Source organism: Lipotes vexillifer, unplaced genomic scaffold (genome assembly GCF_000442215.2).
Source record: "Lipotes vexillifer unplaced genomic scaffold, Lipotes_vexillifer_v1.1 scaffold1396, whole genome shotgun sequence".
NCBI classification, from domain to species: Eukaryota; Metazoa; Chordata; class Mammalia; order Artiodactyla; family Lipotidae; genus Lipotes; species Lipotes vexillifer.
Window position 1 is genome coordinate 887,743 of NW_006777671.1, and position 17,602 is coordinate 905,344.

The 17,602-nt window shown below is 35.3% G+C and overlaps 1 protein-coding gene across 1 annotated transcript in view; it reads right to left on the reverse strand.

Annotated features, from left to right (window-relative positions):
* The window catches only part of CEP57 (centrosomal protein 57), a 46,587-nt gene that overhangs the window by 10,154 nt on the left and 18,831 nt on the right, over positions 1–17,602 (reverse strand). Inside the window, exons 3-6 of the mRNA XM_007451255.1 lie at positions 6,868–7,047; positions 6,385–6,506; positions 2,920–3,036; positions 1,730–1,807 (exon numbers count right to left, since the gene is read on the reverse strand). Coding sequence (XP_007451317.1) covers positions 1,730–1,807; positions 2,920–3,036; positions 6,385–6,506; positions 6,868–7,047 — 497 coding nt within the window. The remainder of the gene's footprint in view (positions 1–1,729; positions 1,808–2,919; positions 3,037–6,384; positions 6,507–6,867; positions 7,048–17,602) is intronic.

Sequence of the window (17,602 nt, forward strand, 5' to 3'; positions counted from 1 at the left end):
CCATGAACATGAAATTACTACTCTGGAAGACCTATGAAGCCAATGAGTTTGAAGAGTATACAAAACAAAAAAAATGTGAACTATTTTAACTTCCTAAGTTCTTCCCAGTAGCTGTCATATATTTGTGTGGCAGAGTTTTAACATTTGTAAGTGCTTTCATTATATTTTCTCTTGTTGGATCTCTCCAACATTAAGAAGATGTAAAATAAAGACCAGTATCAGTGGTAAAATCTCAAGCTCTGAATGGTTACACATCTTGCCCAGGACTACACAAATTATGGTTAGACTTGGAACCATGTATCAAACCCGGCCCCTGTTCTACCACAACAGTGTTCACAATCAGAACTCAGAACTCAAAACCTTTACTGATATATTATCAGTAATAACTGATTTGGTCCCAACATTTTGCCTGCTAAATACAAACCAAAACTACTACAAAATAATTTTTTAAATTCATAAAATAATGAACTTGTTAATTCTGTATTTCATGTATAGTAGAACTCACCACCACAGTGTATATAAAGCATAACTTTAAAGTTTGCATGTTATGAGTGAGGAAACAGAGGCACAGTAAAGTGGCCTACCTACCCTAAAAAGTGGAATGGGGAGAGAAATCAAGTAATTTCAAAATTTGTTGGTGGTCAAAAATAAAGCCACATGACTATATAACTCAGAAAGCACAGAGAGGTAAAAAATACATACAAATGGATCAGAAGGTAAATATTTGAGAAAGAAAATATATCGGGTTTAATAGAAAGAGAATATGTTAAGTCAATGAATTCTGGGAAGCACTGGAAAAAATAGACAAGATAACAAAGATGAGATAATAGATGTTTATAGTCCTGCGAGCACATTTATGAAGTGAGCCCAGGACACCGTTGGCATCTGGCCACAACCTGAACTGCAGAGCCTCCTCTCCTAATTGTTTTGGAATCAGGACCCGCTTCTTGTGTTAATATTATGAGAAAAGATACATGCAAATGTTATAAAACTTAAAGACTTTGGAAGGGGAGGGGCAATAAACGAGAGGTATTTGAATTAATAAGCTCACATGGGGAGAGTCTTCAGTTATAAACAGAAGTATTTTAGTTAGCCTGTAAGATTTGTTGGATATAGAAATGTTGCTATATCTTCTAGAAATGCAGTTCTAGTTGGTATATATAAATTCAATGATTCTGTGAATTCACACCGCCTCACCTATTCTACCTGGTGGCCACTGCATGGGATAAAAATTCAAGGCTAGGAATGAGGAGAGCTCATTTTCCTTATATGGTGGCTTTTGTAAATTAGTATGGGTCACCACCTGTTGTGTAGCCCACTACCTCAGCTACTGTCCTGGTGTCTCAAGGCCACCCAAAAAGGGAAGTACTTACAAGCAGGATACTGAATGAGGCTTTCAAACATTTCCAATAGTGACTAATGTGAAAAGTTTTAGATGATTACATATTATATTATGTATACAGTCGCTGATACTTTTTAGTCTATTGATTTAAAAAAATAATAAAGCTGATAGAAAGCCCACAATTTAAAAAACCCTAAAGAATTGCTCAGCTTTTACTTTCTGTCTGTAAAAATATGTTTATAGTTTTCCATATTAAGCTAAGTCTGCAAATTTATATATTGGATCATTCCAAATTATAAATAATCAAAGCAGCGCACATCTACATCTATTTATATATAAAGAGTAGCATGAAATGTGAGGAGCCTACCTGCTCACATTTCAACTTACCTGGGCTGCCTTAGCTTGCATACGTTTCCTTTCCTGTTCTTCTTGATGGAGTTTTGCTTCTAACTCTTGCATTTTTTTCTAGTGATAAAAATATTAAAAGTGATAATAGTGAAAAGAGTTTCAGTGTCTACTTGTAAAATTTTTATCCACGACTCTCCTTTGCAATTCCACAAAATTATGGGTAAAATTCACGGGCAAAGAACACAGCCTCTGTATGAAGCCATATAGGCTACATCAGTGGTCCCCAACGTTTTTGGCACCGGGGACCGGTTTCTCATGGAAGACAATTTTTCTACGGATGAGGTGGGCGGGGGGGATGGTTCAGGCAGTAATGTGAGCGACGGGGAGCAGCAGATGACACTTTGCTCGCTCACCCACTACTCATCTGCTGTGTGGCCCGGTTCCTCATCAGTTGGGGACCCCTGGGCTACACGGAAGCTGAATCTGAAACTTTATAGTCTCAGTGGTATTAAATACTTCCCAAATGAATCAATGAAGACTAAAATTAGGACTTCCCTGGTGGCGCAGTGGTTGGGAATACACCTGCCAAGGCAGGGGACATGGGTTTGATCCCTGGTCTGGGAAGATCCCACATGTTGCGGAGGAACTAGGCCCATGCGTCACAACTGCTGAGCCTGAGCTCTAGAGCTTGCGAGCCCCAACTACTGAGCCCACATGCCACAACTACTGAAGCCCGTGTGCTCTAGGGCCTACGTGCTGCAACTACTGAGTCTGCGTGCTGTAGCTACTGAAGCCCGCGTGCCTAGCGCACATGCTCTGCAACAAGACACCCCAATGAGAAGCCTGCGCACCGCAACGAAGAGTAGCCCACGCTCACCACAACTAGAGAAAGCCCGCGCACAGCAACAAAGACCCAATGCAGCCAAAAATTAATAAAAATTTAAAACAAACAAACAAAAAACTAAAATTAGTTCAGAGAACAAAAACGAAGTGATAAAGCCTTAAGGATACTCAAAAACACTTCATCTTTCAACATTTTCAAAAAGAACTCCTTCCTTATGCACACTAAGATGATAAAATGTGAACTTTCTCGCCAAATTTACATTTCTTCCTTTAAAAAAACTCCTATATGTTTCTTTGCTACAAGGTCACTTTTTTTCCTATAAAATATCCAATTTTACATAAGAACCAATATTATGCATTGATAAGTATAAAAGATTTTCACTGACTTCTGCAAGGGCCTGCATTGTGGTAAGCTTGTTATACTCCTGTTCAAGAAGATCCAGTTTTTCAAGTTGGTTTTGAACATGCGTTTGATCATGTTGTCGTTCTCTTTCTAGGGAAACCTGGGAAACAATATTAAATACAGCATAATAATTTGACAAAAAACTGAAAAACTAACACTGAGAGTACTATGCTACTTGTCTGGCTTTTATTTATTTATTTTTGATTATTCAAAGTTCTTATATTTTTAGTGTACTATTTTATACTTACATATATGTTATTATACTACAAGACTATAAAACACAATCACAGTAGTCTCTGATTTTTGTGGTCTCCACTTGCCTAGTGGAGTGGCTATAAATACTTGTTGGACAAGTGAAAATAATACTTTTAGAAAGGTGTTCCTATGAATAGTTTTTCATTCATGATGTTTCTATCCTAAGTATCTGATCTACAGGTCTTAATCAAAAGTAATCTAAATTCCCTGAAAAAATTAAAAGGAATCTGAGATTCCTTCACCATATAAAACCTTGAAACGTAACCAGGCAAAAAACCCGATAACCTAAAATGAGACTAACCAGCTTTACTTGAGAAAGGTAGGCTATGACCATGACAATTGTAAAACTGACTTTTACAAATCAGTCCTTTGAAAAATCAAAAAAATACTAAGTTTCTTCAGACTCACAGACTTAGAAAACAAACTTATGGTCACCAAAGGGGAAAGGTGGGGGGGACAGATTAATTGGGAGTTTGGGATTGACATGTACACACTTCTATATTTAAAATTGATCACCAACAAGGACCTACTGCATAGCATATGAAACTCTGCTAAATATTCTATAATAACCTAAATGGGAAAATAATTTGAAAAAGGATACATGCATATGTATAACTGAATCACTCTGCTGTACACCTGAAACTAACACAACATTGTCAATCAACCACATTCCAATATAAAATAAAAAATAAAAAGTACAAACTTCCAGTTACAAGTAGAATAAGTACTAGGGATGTTGTCTGGCTTTTCATACAACTACTTAGGTACTACAGAGGAATTCCAGAAAAACAATATTAAGATGAAACCAGAGGAAAATTAACAAATACAAGTGAAATCTTGTTCTTATTACATACTATTATAACATTTGGTTCTCTATACTAAGACTTGTTAATACGCTCTGAATGAAGGTATTTACTAGACATATAGGCTACACACAAATAGTTGTAATTAGTCTGGTTCTCTAACATAGTTAATCTCTTAATTAAGGCAATAATCACAGTTTTGGTATGTAACATATACACTTCCTCTGAATTCTACGCAAAACATCCATCATTTTTTTTTTTTCAGGCTTAGGGTCAAGGATTTGAAAAGACTGCCACCTATCAGATTTAAGGACTGACAGCCACAGGATAAACCGTTAAACTAGGATAAGAAGTGGAAGTATGCTAAACTGAGGTCTACTGGTAAAAAGCAAAACATTAAGCACGTGAACTTGTAAACAGTGTATCTTCATATACAAGTCTATAGCAATAGGTATCATACTAACAGAAATTTGAATATGACAAAGTAATACAAACCAATAAATTTCTCAGGAATTTGTGTGAGCTACTAATTTCCTCCTACCTATCTTAGCAGATAGTTACTGCCCTTGAAATAATACATTGAGTTAAATATTGGCACAAATCACACTTCACTTCCAGTATTGGAAACACTCTTATAAAATGGGCTAATCAAACTTTACTGATGAAAACAGGGCTTAATTCAAAGACATATATATATATATGTCTAACAGCTATATCAATATTAGTCAAGACATCTCACGGTTGTCTTACAGATGCTTTCTAACCCGAGAACAGAAATATGCCAATGAAGAGAACTGCGTATTACTGTATGTAACGTTTTGCCATTTCCAATCAGATTTAACTCACCATCCTTTTCCCAACCCCATCCATCACATAAAAGTGTCAGAGAAAACACAGAAATAATAATAATTGCATAGCAAGTTTGAAGAAAGGGAACTCTTCAGATGCAAAAAAGAAAAATCAAAAGCAAGTAATACTTAAGCCAAATATTACACGAGGCAAGACTATAGCCTTGGTGTATAAGATACACAAGGAACATGACATAAATCTCAGGCAACGTACCATCTGCACGATGCAGGAGCCCAAAGCCAACAAATTATCATAAATGCAGACCAGAACCAGGGAAACCCATCAAGCCCCAGCAAAGGCAAATCCACAACCATTTCATAAGGCTGCCTACACAACTTCGAAGTATGGAATTCCCAAGATAAACAACTCCAAAGAATAAGAGTTCATCATAAAAAAATATATTTATGTATACAGTTCTCATAAGAAAAAAAATGATTTCAAGACTGGGAATTTTTATAGTGTTCAAAGAGATAAAATGAAGGAATAAAAAGCAAAGTAATGGTACATGAAAATAATAACAAAAATAGGGGGACTGAAGAGGACCCAACTGGAAACAAAAAAATATGGTCACAAATAAACTCAATGGCATAGTAAAGAGACCTATAATACAAATGAAAATTGCTGAAACATCCTCTTAAATACTGTTGTGCAATCAAATATTTCTTTGATATCTCCAACTATGACTGAAAGCTGACTGAGGTGGAAAGCATTTAATTTCTTTCACACTGCAGAGTACCCAGCAAAATATTAAGCATATAAACATTCAACTTTTGCATAATAAAGTTAAGATGCCCAGGAACTGTGGTATTCAGGATGAATTCAAATTCTATATTCATAATAGGAAAAGGAGGTATGTTTTAAAAAAATATATTCGAGACTGATATTGCAGATGTCCTCTTGTAAATGCATAGATTACTTAAAATACCTCTGGTTTGACAGAGCAAAATATTTTTGTTAAAATAACAACTGTAAAAAAGTCTTTCAAAGTATAAAGAACCTTGAAATGTGCTACCTGAGTTGAGTCTTTAAACAAAATTCAAGAAGCAGAGAGGTACATAATATGCTTATTTATACTTTTGATAATGTACAAAGAAGTTAACATGACTTGAAAAGAAAACACAATTAAATGTGTATTTTTCCAATTTAAGTAAAACTCTACCAAATACAGCAATAACAATGAAGACCAATCAAATCTTCAGACACCATAACTGATTCCAAGTAATTTCAGTCCTGTGCTGTTGTACTGTTCCAAAGCAGAAGCTGTCAAAGCTGTGTGTAGAGGATATGGCAGTGTGTGTGAGGGTCATCCAAAAAGGAAACTCCTCTTTTTGCTTCACTGAAAAAACAAACCACATTTTTCTCAAAGCTTCCACTAGCAGTTTCTCAAAATGAACTACTGGTACTATTACCTTTTAAGATGGACGGAGAATTGATTATTTGTAATAGCACCATCAGTCCTCACTGAGAAAAAAGGTCTTTATATCAACTTAATTTTCTCTATAACTAACTTTTCTTGAGAGGGACTCTATGAAGTAACATACCTGTTTCTCTAATACAGATGTCCTCTCCATTTCTGCATGCTTTATCATGTTACGCATATATTCCAATTGTTTTTCTAAAAGATTACATTTATTTTCTGCAGCTAACAGCTGAGATGTCAGCTCTAAAAAGAATTCATAAGAAAAGCAGAAATTAGCTCACTCACAGAAGTATTAGTTTTAAGAAGCTGCTTAACATGAATCTACAGTATATATATAATAAACATTTTCCAGTAGCTCTAGAAGCCTTTTCAGATGACCTAAGTCATTTTCTTTCTGTATGTTAGTCTAATCTGCCTTGAATTCTGACAGTAAATATAATACAGGACATCAGCACTTGTTCCACAAAATGCTCCCAAATATAAATGTAATTTTGTAGTGCTTGAAGACACTAAGCACTAGAAAACACTAATGTGGAATTTCTTTTACAGTGATTTTACAATACTTATTTTGATAGTGTTTCATTTCTTTCATAATTAAACAAACCTTGATTGTGCTTTGATTCCTCATTCTTTGAATTCTCCCTTTCTTGTATCTGTTCATCCAGTACTTTCTTATATTCAATTGTTTCTTTAGACAAGGTTTTCACACTTTCTTCTGCCTGAATCCTTTCAAGTTCTAAACGTCGAATTTTATCTTGAAGATTCTTCAGAGCAGAAAATATAGCTGCCAAATACAAACATGGATACTATAATACATACAGAAAAAGTTCACTGAAAAAGAATAAATTCATCTAAATAAAAAATAAAATTGATGGAGGATCACTCTTTGGGAATTATCATCACATGGTAATTGTTTAAAAAACTCCATTTAAAGACATCTTTTGAGTCTCTGAAATGTGCTAGGTACTCAAGTAAAAAATGCCATGGTAGGGCTTCCCTGGTGGCGCAGTGGTTGAGAGTCCGCCTGCCGATGCAGGGGACCCGGGTTCGTGCCCTGGCCCAGGAGGATCCCACATGCCGTGGAGCGGCTGGGCCCATGGGCCATGGCCGCTGGGCCTGCGCGTCTGGAGCCTGTGCTCCGCAACGGGAGAGGCCACGACAGTGAGAGGCCCGCGTACCGCAAAAAAAAAACAAACAAACAAACAAACAAAAAATGCCATGGTAAAAACATTTCAAAGATTTTATAAAACAGTAAAAATATTTAGCTAATCATACAAAATTCATAAACTGTCCCAAGGCACATTATTAACTATAAATATTTTCTGTTTTACTAATAGGATCACATGCAGAATCCAACTATAGAGCTAAAAATAGTCAAGCACATAAAGGACTATTTCTTTTTGATCTCCAAAAAAAACCTAAGCACTCTGCCCCTCAAAAAGCTTTTGATTATAAAATAATACATATTCACTGTAGAAAGCAGAGGAAAATACAACAAAGAAAAGAACTGATAATCCTAAGAGATAATGACTATCAATTTTGGTCATTTCTTTCAATCTTTTCCTATGTGTATAACATAAATTGAGATCAAAATTGATCTAAGTGTTTTCACTTAGCATTATGGAACTGCGAGCATTCCCTCATGCAATCAGATAGACTTAAAAGATTATTTCCTTGTGACCAAGTAATTGAAAAACTAAGTTACTGGATCAAAGAATATTTATACTTTATTTATTTTTATTTTAAACATGTTTATTTATTTGGCCACAGACGGTCTTAGCTGTGGCACACGGGATCCTTGTTGCGGCATGCGGGATCTAGTTCCCTGACCAGGGATTGAAACCGGGCCCCCTGCATTGAGAGAGCAGAGTCTTAACCATTGGACCACCAGGGAAGTCCCAGAATATTCATATTTTAAAGACTCTTGAGCAAAGTACCTTCAAAAAGGGTTTTATCAATTTGTACTTTCATCAGAAGTACATGTCTTTGCCAATATAGACCATCACTAATTACAATATCTCTACCATTCTGATTAAGAAACCCATGCTCCTCTGGTTAGTTTATTTTGCATTTCTATTAAAAGTTTAAATATTTTGTTATATATTGTTGGCCGTCTTTTATGAATTTCTGTGCCCATTTTTCATTAGTCTCCCCATTCCATTTTACTGTCTTTAATTCCAGTTTTGATACAAAGATGTTTTGATTTTTCATAGCTATATCTAACAATCTTTCCCATCAAGTTCTTTGTTAAGAAGTTCTTCTGTAACCTCGATTAGATAAACTTTGTATTTTCCTTTATTACAGTTTCATACACTTTTACATTTAATTCTTTAAGTCAAAAAAAGTCAATACAAACATTTTTGTATTGAAAGAAGAACTTTAAATGGCAACTTTATCATATACCAAGTTCACACATATATCTATACATACAGATATAATTATTACTTACACATACTCAAGACAGTTTCAGGACTTTCTTTTACTCTGGTTTCATTAATACTATGCCAGTATTTTCATTACAAAAAGTTTATAATATAAACATCAATTCTGCCAGTCTCCCATAGTATATAAATCTTTAAAACATTTCAACATTATTCTTACCAATATTCAGAATCATTTCACCTAAACAATGATTTAAATAAAGCTTCATGTAAACTATACAATAAGTAGGAAGAACTACCATCTTGTAAAAATCGAGCTTTCCCACTCAAAACAAGGCACGCATTCCCATGTATTAACATAATTCATTAATTCACCAAGTTTCTCAGTGCCTAGGATGTGGCAGGCCCCAAATAGGAGAATGATACATTTTATAATATAGCCAGCTTATTCTTGCTGGTATGCAATGAGACTACAATCTAATTAGAAAGAACACAGATACGAAACATGAATACACACACTGAGAAACCTGAAAAACCAACTAAGAAGACTAAGAGAATAGGAAAACAGCCCAGACATAAGACTAGTATTTAAAGGAACAATAATTCTTTGATATACCTGGAATAATCATAAAAAATGTAATAGATTTTTTTTTTTGCGATACACAGGCCTCTCACTGCTGTGGCCTCTCCTGCTGTGGAGCACAGGCTCCGGACGCACAGGATCAGCGGCCATGGCTCATGGGCCCAGCCGCTCCGCAGCATGTGGGATCTTCCCGGACCAGGGCATGAACCCATGTCCCCTGCATCGGCAGGCGGACTCTCAACCACTGCGCCACCAGGGAAGCCCCACCCAACATAGGAGCACCTCAATACATAAGGCAAATACTAACAGCCATAAAAGGGGAAACCGACAGTATCACATTCATAGTAGGGGACATTAACACCCCACTTTCACCAATGGACAGATCCTCCAAAATGAAAATGAATAAGGAAACACAAGCTTTAAATGATACATTAAACAAGATGGACTTAATTGATATTTATAGGACATTCCATCCAAAAACAACAGAATACACATTTTTCTCAAGTGCTCATGGAACATTCTCCAGGATACATCACATCTTGGGTCACAAATCAAGCCCTGGTAATTTTAAGAAAATTGAAATCGTATCAAGTATCTTTTCCAACCACAACACTATGAGACTAGATATCAATTACAGAAAAAAGATCTGTAAAAAATACAAACACATGGAGGCTAAACAATACACTACTTAATAACGAAGTGATCACTGAAGAAATCAAAGAGGAAATCAAAAAATACCTAGAAACAAATGACAATGGAGACACGACGACCCAAAATCTATGGGATGCAGCAAAAGCAATTCTAAGAGGGAAGTTTATAGCAATACAATCCTACCTTAAGAAACAAGAAACATCTCGAATAAACAACCTAACATTGCACATAAAGCAATTAGAGAAAGAACAAAAAAACCCCAAAGTTAGCAGAAGGAAAGAAATCATAAAAATCAGATCAAAAATAAATGAAAAAGAAATGAAGGAAACAATAGCAGAGATCAATAAAACCAAAAGCTGGTTCTTTGAGAAGATAAACAAAACTGATAAACCATTAGCCAGACTCATCAAGAAAAAAAGGGAGAAGACTCAAATCAATAGAATTAGAAATGAAAAAGGAGAAGTAACAACTGACACTGCAGAAATACAAAAGATCATGAGAGATTACTACAAGCAACTCTATGCCAATAAAATGGACAACCTGGAAGAAATGGACAAATTCTTAGAAATGCACAACCTGCCAAGACTGAATCAGGAAGAAATAGAAAATATGAACAGACCAATCACAAGCACTGAAATTGAAACTGTGATTAAAAATCTTCCAACAAACAAAAGCCCAGGACCAGATGGCTTCACAGGCGAATTCTATCAAACATTTAGAGAAGAGCTAACACCTATCCTTCTCAAACTCTTCCAAAATATAGCAGAGGGAGGAACACTCCCAAACTCATTCTACGAGGCCACCATCACCTTGATATCAAAACCAGACAAGGACGTCACAAAGAAAGAAAACTACAGGCCAAAATCACTGATGAACATAGATGCAAAAATCCTCAACAAAATACTAGCAAACAGGATCCAACAGCACATTAAAAGGATCATACACCATGATCAAGTGGGGTTTATTCCAGGAATGCAAGGATTCTTCAATATACGCAATTCAGTCAATGTGATAAACCATATTAACAAACTGAAGGAGAAAAACCATATGAGCACCTCAATAGATGCAGAGAAAGCTTTCGACAAAATTCAGCACCTATTTATGATAAAAACCCTGCAGAAAGTAGGCATAGAGGGAACTTTCCTCAACATAATAAAGGCCATATATGACAAACCAACAGCCAACATCGTCCTCAATGGTGAAAAACTGAAATCATTTCCACTAAGATCAGGAATAAGACAAGGTTGCCCACTCTCACCACTCTTATTCAGCATAGTTTTGGACAGCAATCAGAGAAGAAAAGGAAATAAAAGGAATCTAAATCTGAAAAGAAGAAGTAAAGCTGTCACTGTTTGCAGATGACATGATACTATACATAGAGAATCCTAAAGATGCTACCAGAAAACTACTAGGGCTAATCAATGAATTTGGTAAAGTAGCAGGATACAAAATTAATGCACAGAAATCTCTGGCATTCCTATACACTACTGATGAGAAATCTGAAAGTGAAATCAAGAAAACACTCCCATTTAACACTGCAACAAAAAGAATAAAATATCTAGGAATAAACCTACCTAAGGAGACAAAAGACCTGTATGCAGAAAATTATAAGACACTGATGAAAGAAATTAAAGATGATCCAAAGAGATGAAGAGATATACCATGTTCTTGGATTGGAAGAATCAACATTGTGAAAATGACTCTACTACCCAAAGCAATCTATAGATTCAATGCAATCCCTATCAAACTACCACTGGCATTTTTCACAGAACTAGAACAAAAAATTTCACAATTTGTATGGAAACACAAAAGACCCCGAATAGCCAAAGCAATCTTGAGAACAAAAAATGGAGCTGGAGGAATCAGGCTGCCTGACTTCAGACTATACTACAAAGCTACAGTAATCAAGACAGTATGGTACTGGCACAAAAACAGAAAGATAGATCAATGGAATAGGATAGAAAGCCCAGAGATAAACCCATGCACATATGGTCACCTTATCTTTGATAAAGGTGGCAGGAATATACAGTGGAGAAAGGACAGCCTCTTCAATAAGTGGTGCTGGGAAAATTGGACAGGTACATGTAAAAGTATGAGATTAGATCACTCCCTAACACCATACACAAAAATAAGCTCAAAATGGATTAAAGACCTAAATGTAAGGCCAGAAACTATCAAACTCTTAGAGGAAAACATAGGCAGAACACTCTATGACATAAATCACAGCAAGATCCTTCTTGACCCATCTCCTAGAGTAATGGAAATAAAAACAAAAATAAACAAATGGGACCTAATGAAACTTCAAAGCTTTTGCACAGCAAAGGAAACCATAAACAAGACCAAAAGACAACCCTCAGAATGGGAGAAAATATTTGCAAATGAAGCAACTGACAAAGGATTAATCTCCAAAATTTACAAGCAGCTCATGCAGCTCAATAACAAAAAAACAAACAACCCAATCCAAAAATGGGCAGAAGACCTAAATAGACATTTCTCCAAAGAAGATATACAGACTGCCAACAAACACATGAAAGAATGCTCAACATCATTAATCATTAGAGAAATGCAAATCAAAACTACAATGAGATATCATCTTACACCAGTCAGAACGGCCATCATCAAAAAATCTACAAACAATAAATGCTGGAGAGGGTTTGTAGAAAAGGGAACCCTCTTGCACTGTTGGTGGAAATGTAAATTGATACAGCCACTGTGGAGAACAGTATGGAGGTTCCTTAAAAAACTACAAATAGAACTACCGTATGACCCAGCAATCCCACTACTGGGCATATACCCTGAGAAAACCATAATTCAGAAAGAGTCATGTACCAAAATGTTCATTGCAGCTCTATTTACAATAGCCAGGAGATGGAAACAACCTAAGTGTCCATCATCGGATGAATGGATAAAGAAGATGTGGCACATATATACAATGGAATATTACTCAGCCATAAAAAGAAATGAAATTGAGCTATTTGTAATGAGGTGGATAGACCTACAGTCTGTCAAACAGAGTGAAGTCAGAAAGAGAAAGACAAATACTGTATGCTAACATATATATGGAATCTAAAAAAAAAAAAAAAAGGGTTCTGAAGAACCTAGGGGTAAGACAGGAATAAAGACACAGACCTACTAGAGAATGGACTTGAGGATATGGGGAGGGGGAAGAGTAAGCTGTGACAAAGCGAGAGAGAGGCATGGACATATATACACTACCAAACGTAAGGTATATAGCTAGTGGGAAGCAGCTGCATAGCACAGGGAGATCAGCTTGGTGCATTGTGACCGCCTGGAGGGGTGGGATAGGGAGGGTGGGAAAGAGGGAGACGCATATTTATACATATGTATATGTATAAATGATTCACTTTGTTATAAAGCAGAAACCAGCACACCACTGTAAAGCACTTATACTCCAATAAAGATGTAAAAAAAAAAATGTAATATAAAAAGAGAAAATTAATACATGCCATTTGAGTTTTTTTGCCTGTTTTGAACCACTGAGTATTTACTAAACTTTGTAATAGCAAACATTTCTTGCATTCCTTCATTAAACTGTACCTAACAGTAAATGATTTTGCTAGTATTTTATTTTTGCATTTAGTTATTATTGCAATTGGCTGGAACACTCTATTGTTGTTTGATACATCAGCCACTATGATATTGCAGGGATATGCTAGATTAACGAAAAGACCCAAAAAGTATATGCTTTCTTCACTGCATTCTGAAATGGCTAATATATCATGGAGATGTTTATTTAAACATTTCTCAAAACTTATTCCCTAAAACTACTCGGGGCTAGAACCTTACCGAGACTTTGACAGTTTTAAGCATTTTTTTCTAGTCAACCCCCTCCCCCTCATTTCTGTGTTTAAAAATATTTTATTAAGACACCCAAGTTTATTAATAGAGAACTGAACTTAATAGTCCTACAGTCATCTATCATATTCTCCTTATTTCTAACTATGTGAATAATTGATTTATGTTTTTTCCTTAAAATCTTAGCATTTCTTTAGAATCTTTCTCAGAAGTTCCTTGGAATCTTCAGCATTTTTATTTCAAAACAAAACAAAAGCCAAACATTACTTCTTTCTCCCACTTTTCTTAGCTCTACTGGTTCTTTAACAAACTTGAATTAATGCTTCGGTTTTCTTTTTCCAGTTTCACTGACAAATACTTGACATACATCAATGTATAAGTTTAAGGTGTCCAGCATGATGGGTTGATTTATATGTATTGTGAAATTAACACAGTGGGTTTAGTTAACTTCTATATCTCATATTCATACAATAAAAATAAGAAGAAATTTCTCCTTGTGATGAGAACTCTTAGGATCTACTGTCTTGACAACCTTCCTATATATCATACAGCAGTGTTAACTACAATTATTTTCATTCTTTTCTTGATCGATAATGAAAGTACTTAAGATTATATGAATTTCCTTCCAAGTACTGCAATCCATAAGTATGTAATGTTTAACCGTTTTCTTTTGCAAAAAATCTGAATGCACATTAAGCAGGATTTAGGAAAAACAGAAATGAAAAGGAAAACCAAGAGACCCACAATCCTATCATCTCAGTATAATAAACATTTTGTTGAAATCCTTCTGGATTTTTCTATGCTTTTATAAGTTAGTGAAATTATCCCTTTGCTAGCTGGTATCACACTTATTGAAATATGAGTGTTTCTCCATGTCAATCTATAGATACATTTCTAGAATTCCATCCTTATACATACTTGTCTATGAACTTTCTGTTCCACTAATTTCTAGTTCTGAACCGGCTCAAACCACACTTCCTATTTTTATAGCTCTATAATCTGTTATTAGTCGACATGGTGAGGCCATCCTTTATATGAGTGAAGCCTTCTATTAAAAGAAAAAATGCAGCTCTCACACATCATTCTTTAAGTGATATTCACAATATTAAGAGTTTCCACTGAGGAACATTGCACAGCTCCATTTATTCAAGTCTTCAAGTATTCTCCTCACAGAGCACACAGAACAGGCCTAGGCTGATTTACCTCAGGTGACTTTTCTACCATGGCCTCCTTCCCAGCCAGGTGGCTGAGCGATTCCAGTTCCTTTTCTCCAATTAGATTTGCAAAGGAAGCATTATTCCAGAAGCCACTTCACCTGGGCCTAAAGCTCTGTCTCCAGTTGCTACCTAGATTTAAAATCCCAACTTCTCCCCTACTGTACCCCAATACCTAAGGCTTATATCTAATACCAAGACTCCTCATAATGTCCCTGAGGCTTTTGGCCTTAAATTCATTTTATTTCTGGCACCTAGGTATTTCCCTTTCTTAATTTAAAGCTGGGTTTTATTTGTTATTTATTATCATATGAAACTGCTGATATTTGTCTATGACAATTATTCTGACAGTAATATTGCAATCATCCTTTTTATCTGTTATGTTCCTAACATGTCTTTGCCAGCTTTTTACTTTTAATGTGTCATTTTGTTTGGCTTAAAAAGCATATACTGACTCGAGTTTTTCTTTTTCTTTTTTCTTTTTAACATAATCAATGTCATCACATCTGATAAATGTCACCCTATTTTTTTCACTGTATTTTATTATTTCTAATTTTGTTTCCTTGATTTTTCTTTATTATTATATTTTATTGTATGAAGTATAGCATACATCTTGGGAACTGTTTGTCTGGCTTATACATGTTTTTTCCTGGTAATTTCCTCTTACCTCAACATGGCTATAAATACAACTGATGTATTCCTTTAGTACCCTCTCACAAATATGGCCACAGCTGACTGACCCACAGGGATACCCAACTGAAGCCCAGACAATAGCTTTCTTCTTGGGATTTTTGGACTCTGGCCCCAAAAGCTGAAGCCAGAATTAGTTCAACTTAAAATTCAAGCTTTTAGCAGCCATGTTTCCTGATATGTGGAAAAGCTGTTCTGTGGCTAGAGAGAATGAAGCTAGCTAGAAGAAGAATTTAAAAAATAGATGGGGAGAAAGTGTTGGTCATGTTTGAGTCCCTGGTTTCTAATGTTCTTGAAGTTCACCCGTATATCTGCCTTTCTGTTCTTGGTTGTTCAATCCTCCCTTGCATGTTTGTAAACCAAAAAGATTCTTTGCCAAAGCTAGTTCAGACTGGAAATGTCTATCACTTATAGCTAAGTTTTTATTAACTGCTCTTTGTTTTCTAAGTTTTTATTAAATAAATCCAGTACCATAAAGATGCAAAATGACTTTATTCTACCAAATGGCTAATATATATTTAAAAATATATAAACATGTAAGTACATATGCACACATATCCCTGAATACATTTTCTATGTCAAAAATGAGATTTTGTATGAAAGGAAGTTCATGTACATTATATCTTCACTTTAAGAGTTACATTTGGCATAGTTTTTCAGCTTTATATTTAGTTTTCATACAAACATGCCTGCTTTATTGAGTTAAAAAACATTCTAGGTGATGAAATAATGGATCTTATGTTTTTTGTTTTTCCTTAGAAACGTATGTGAGTGAGCTCTTGCTTTTTTCTCCCTTCTACTGCCCTCACATCTATGAGGTCATGCACCACTGCATTTATGTTCAAATAACCACATTACCTAGAAATTCCCTTGAGTGAAAAATATTCTATGTAGAAATGAAAAATGAGAGATTTTTAACTTCATATATTGGGAAGGTATACAGTGGGAAATACATTTCTAGAACAAGAAGCAAATTCAAACACTGAAAGATGGAAAAAAGTGACATACTAAAATACTGTACATATCTGTTTTATTTTCACAAATAGACCTTCCACAGCAAACACTAGATTTAAAATTTTTATCCTCCTTACCCACAGTATCCCTGAACATACATTTCAAAATTAAATACATTTTGGTTGAGTAGTAGAGTGCAAATTGCCTCTGGAAAACTTAGCGTCAAAGATAGATACCGAGTTTTCCTTAAAATTTAATAATCTCTGAAATGTGAACTCCGTAGAGGGAAGAGACAACCTATTATTCATAATTCAAACACCAATGCTACATACTATGTGTGGCACATAGTTGGTATGTAGATGTTTCAATAAACATATCTAGGAAAGTCTCCATGATTATTAATCTAAAATACAAATTAGAAGACATGGCAGCAATCTCTTTCTCTTTACCTAATAAAATTAAACCTCATCTTAGTAATTTATCATTCCTTCGTTCCCTAAGACAATCAGTGATTCCCCATCTTCACTGCATTTTCTGTACTACTTGGTGAGCTTTAAAAAATCCTAACGCCCAGAACATACCCCATACAAACAAAAACAAAAAACCCCAAAACCCCCAAACAAGCAAAAACCACCACAGAATATTTGGAATGAAAGGCAGGAGTCCAAGAAGATCCTCAGGTGATTCTAATGTGCAAAGTTTGAAAACTTTCTAGTAACATCTAGAGCACGAAAACAATGAAAGACTTTTTCCTCTTCTCAATCTAGCTTGCCATTCATTCAGAATTTGGGGTACATTAAGCCTAGCAGACCTCAATATCATCTCATTAACAACAAAGTGGGGTCTATCTGTTATCTGGAATATTTCTATCACTAATTTATCAGCACAAGTTTGCTGCAGATTAAGGCGGGGGGGACATGGGGGGATCCAAATCACTAGTACACATCTTTAATTTCCCTAGTATTTTTCTGTCTTCATAGTTCTCTACCCTTCTGACTATTCCCACTAATTTTAGCTCACTATTTAAACAGTGCTATTTTCCAAAACTCT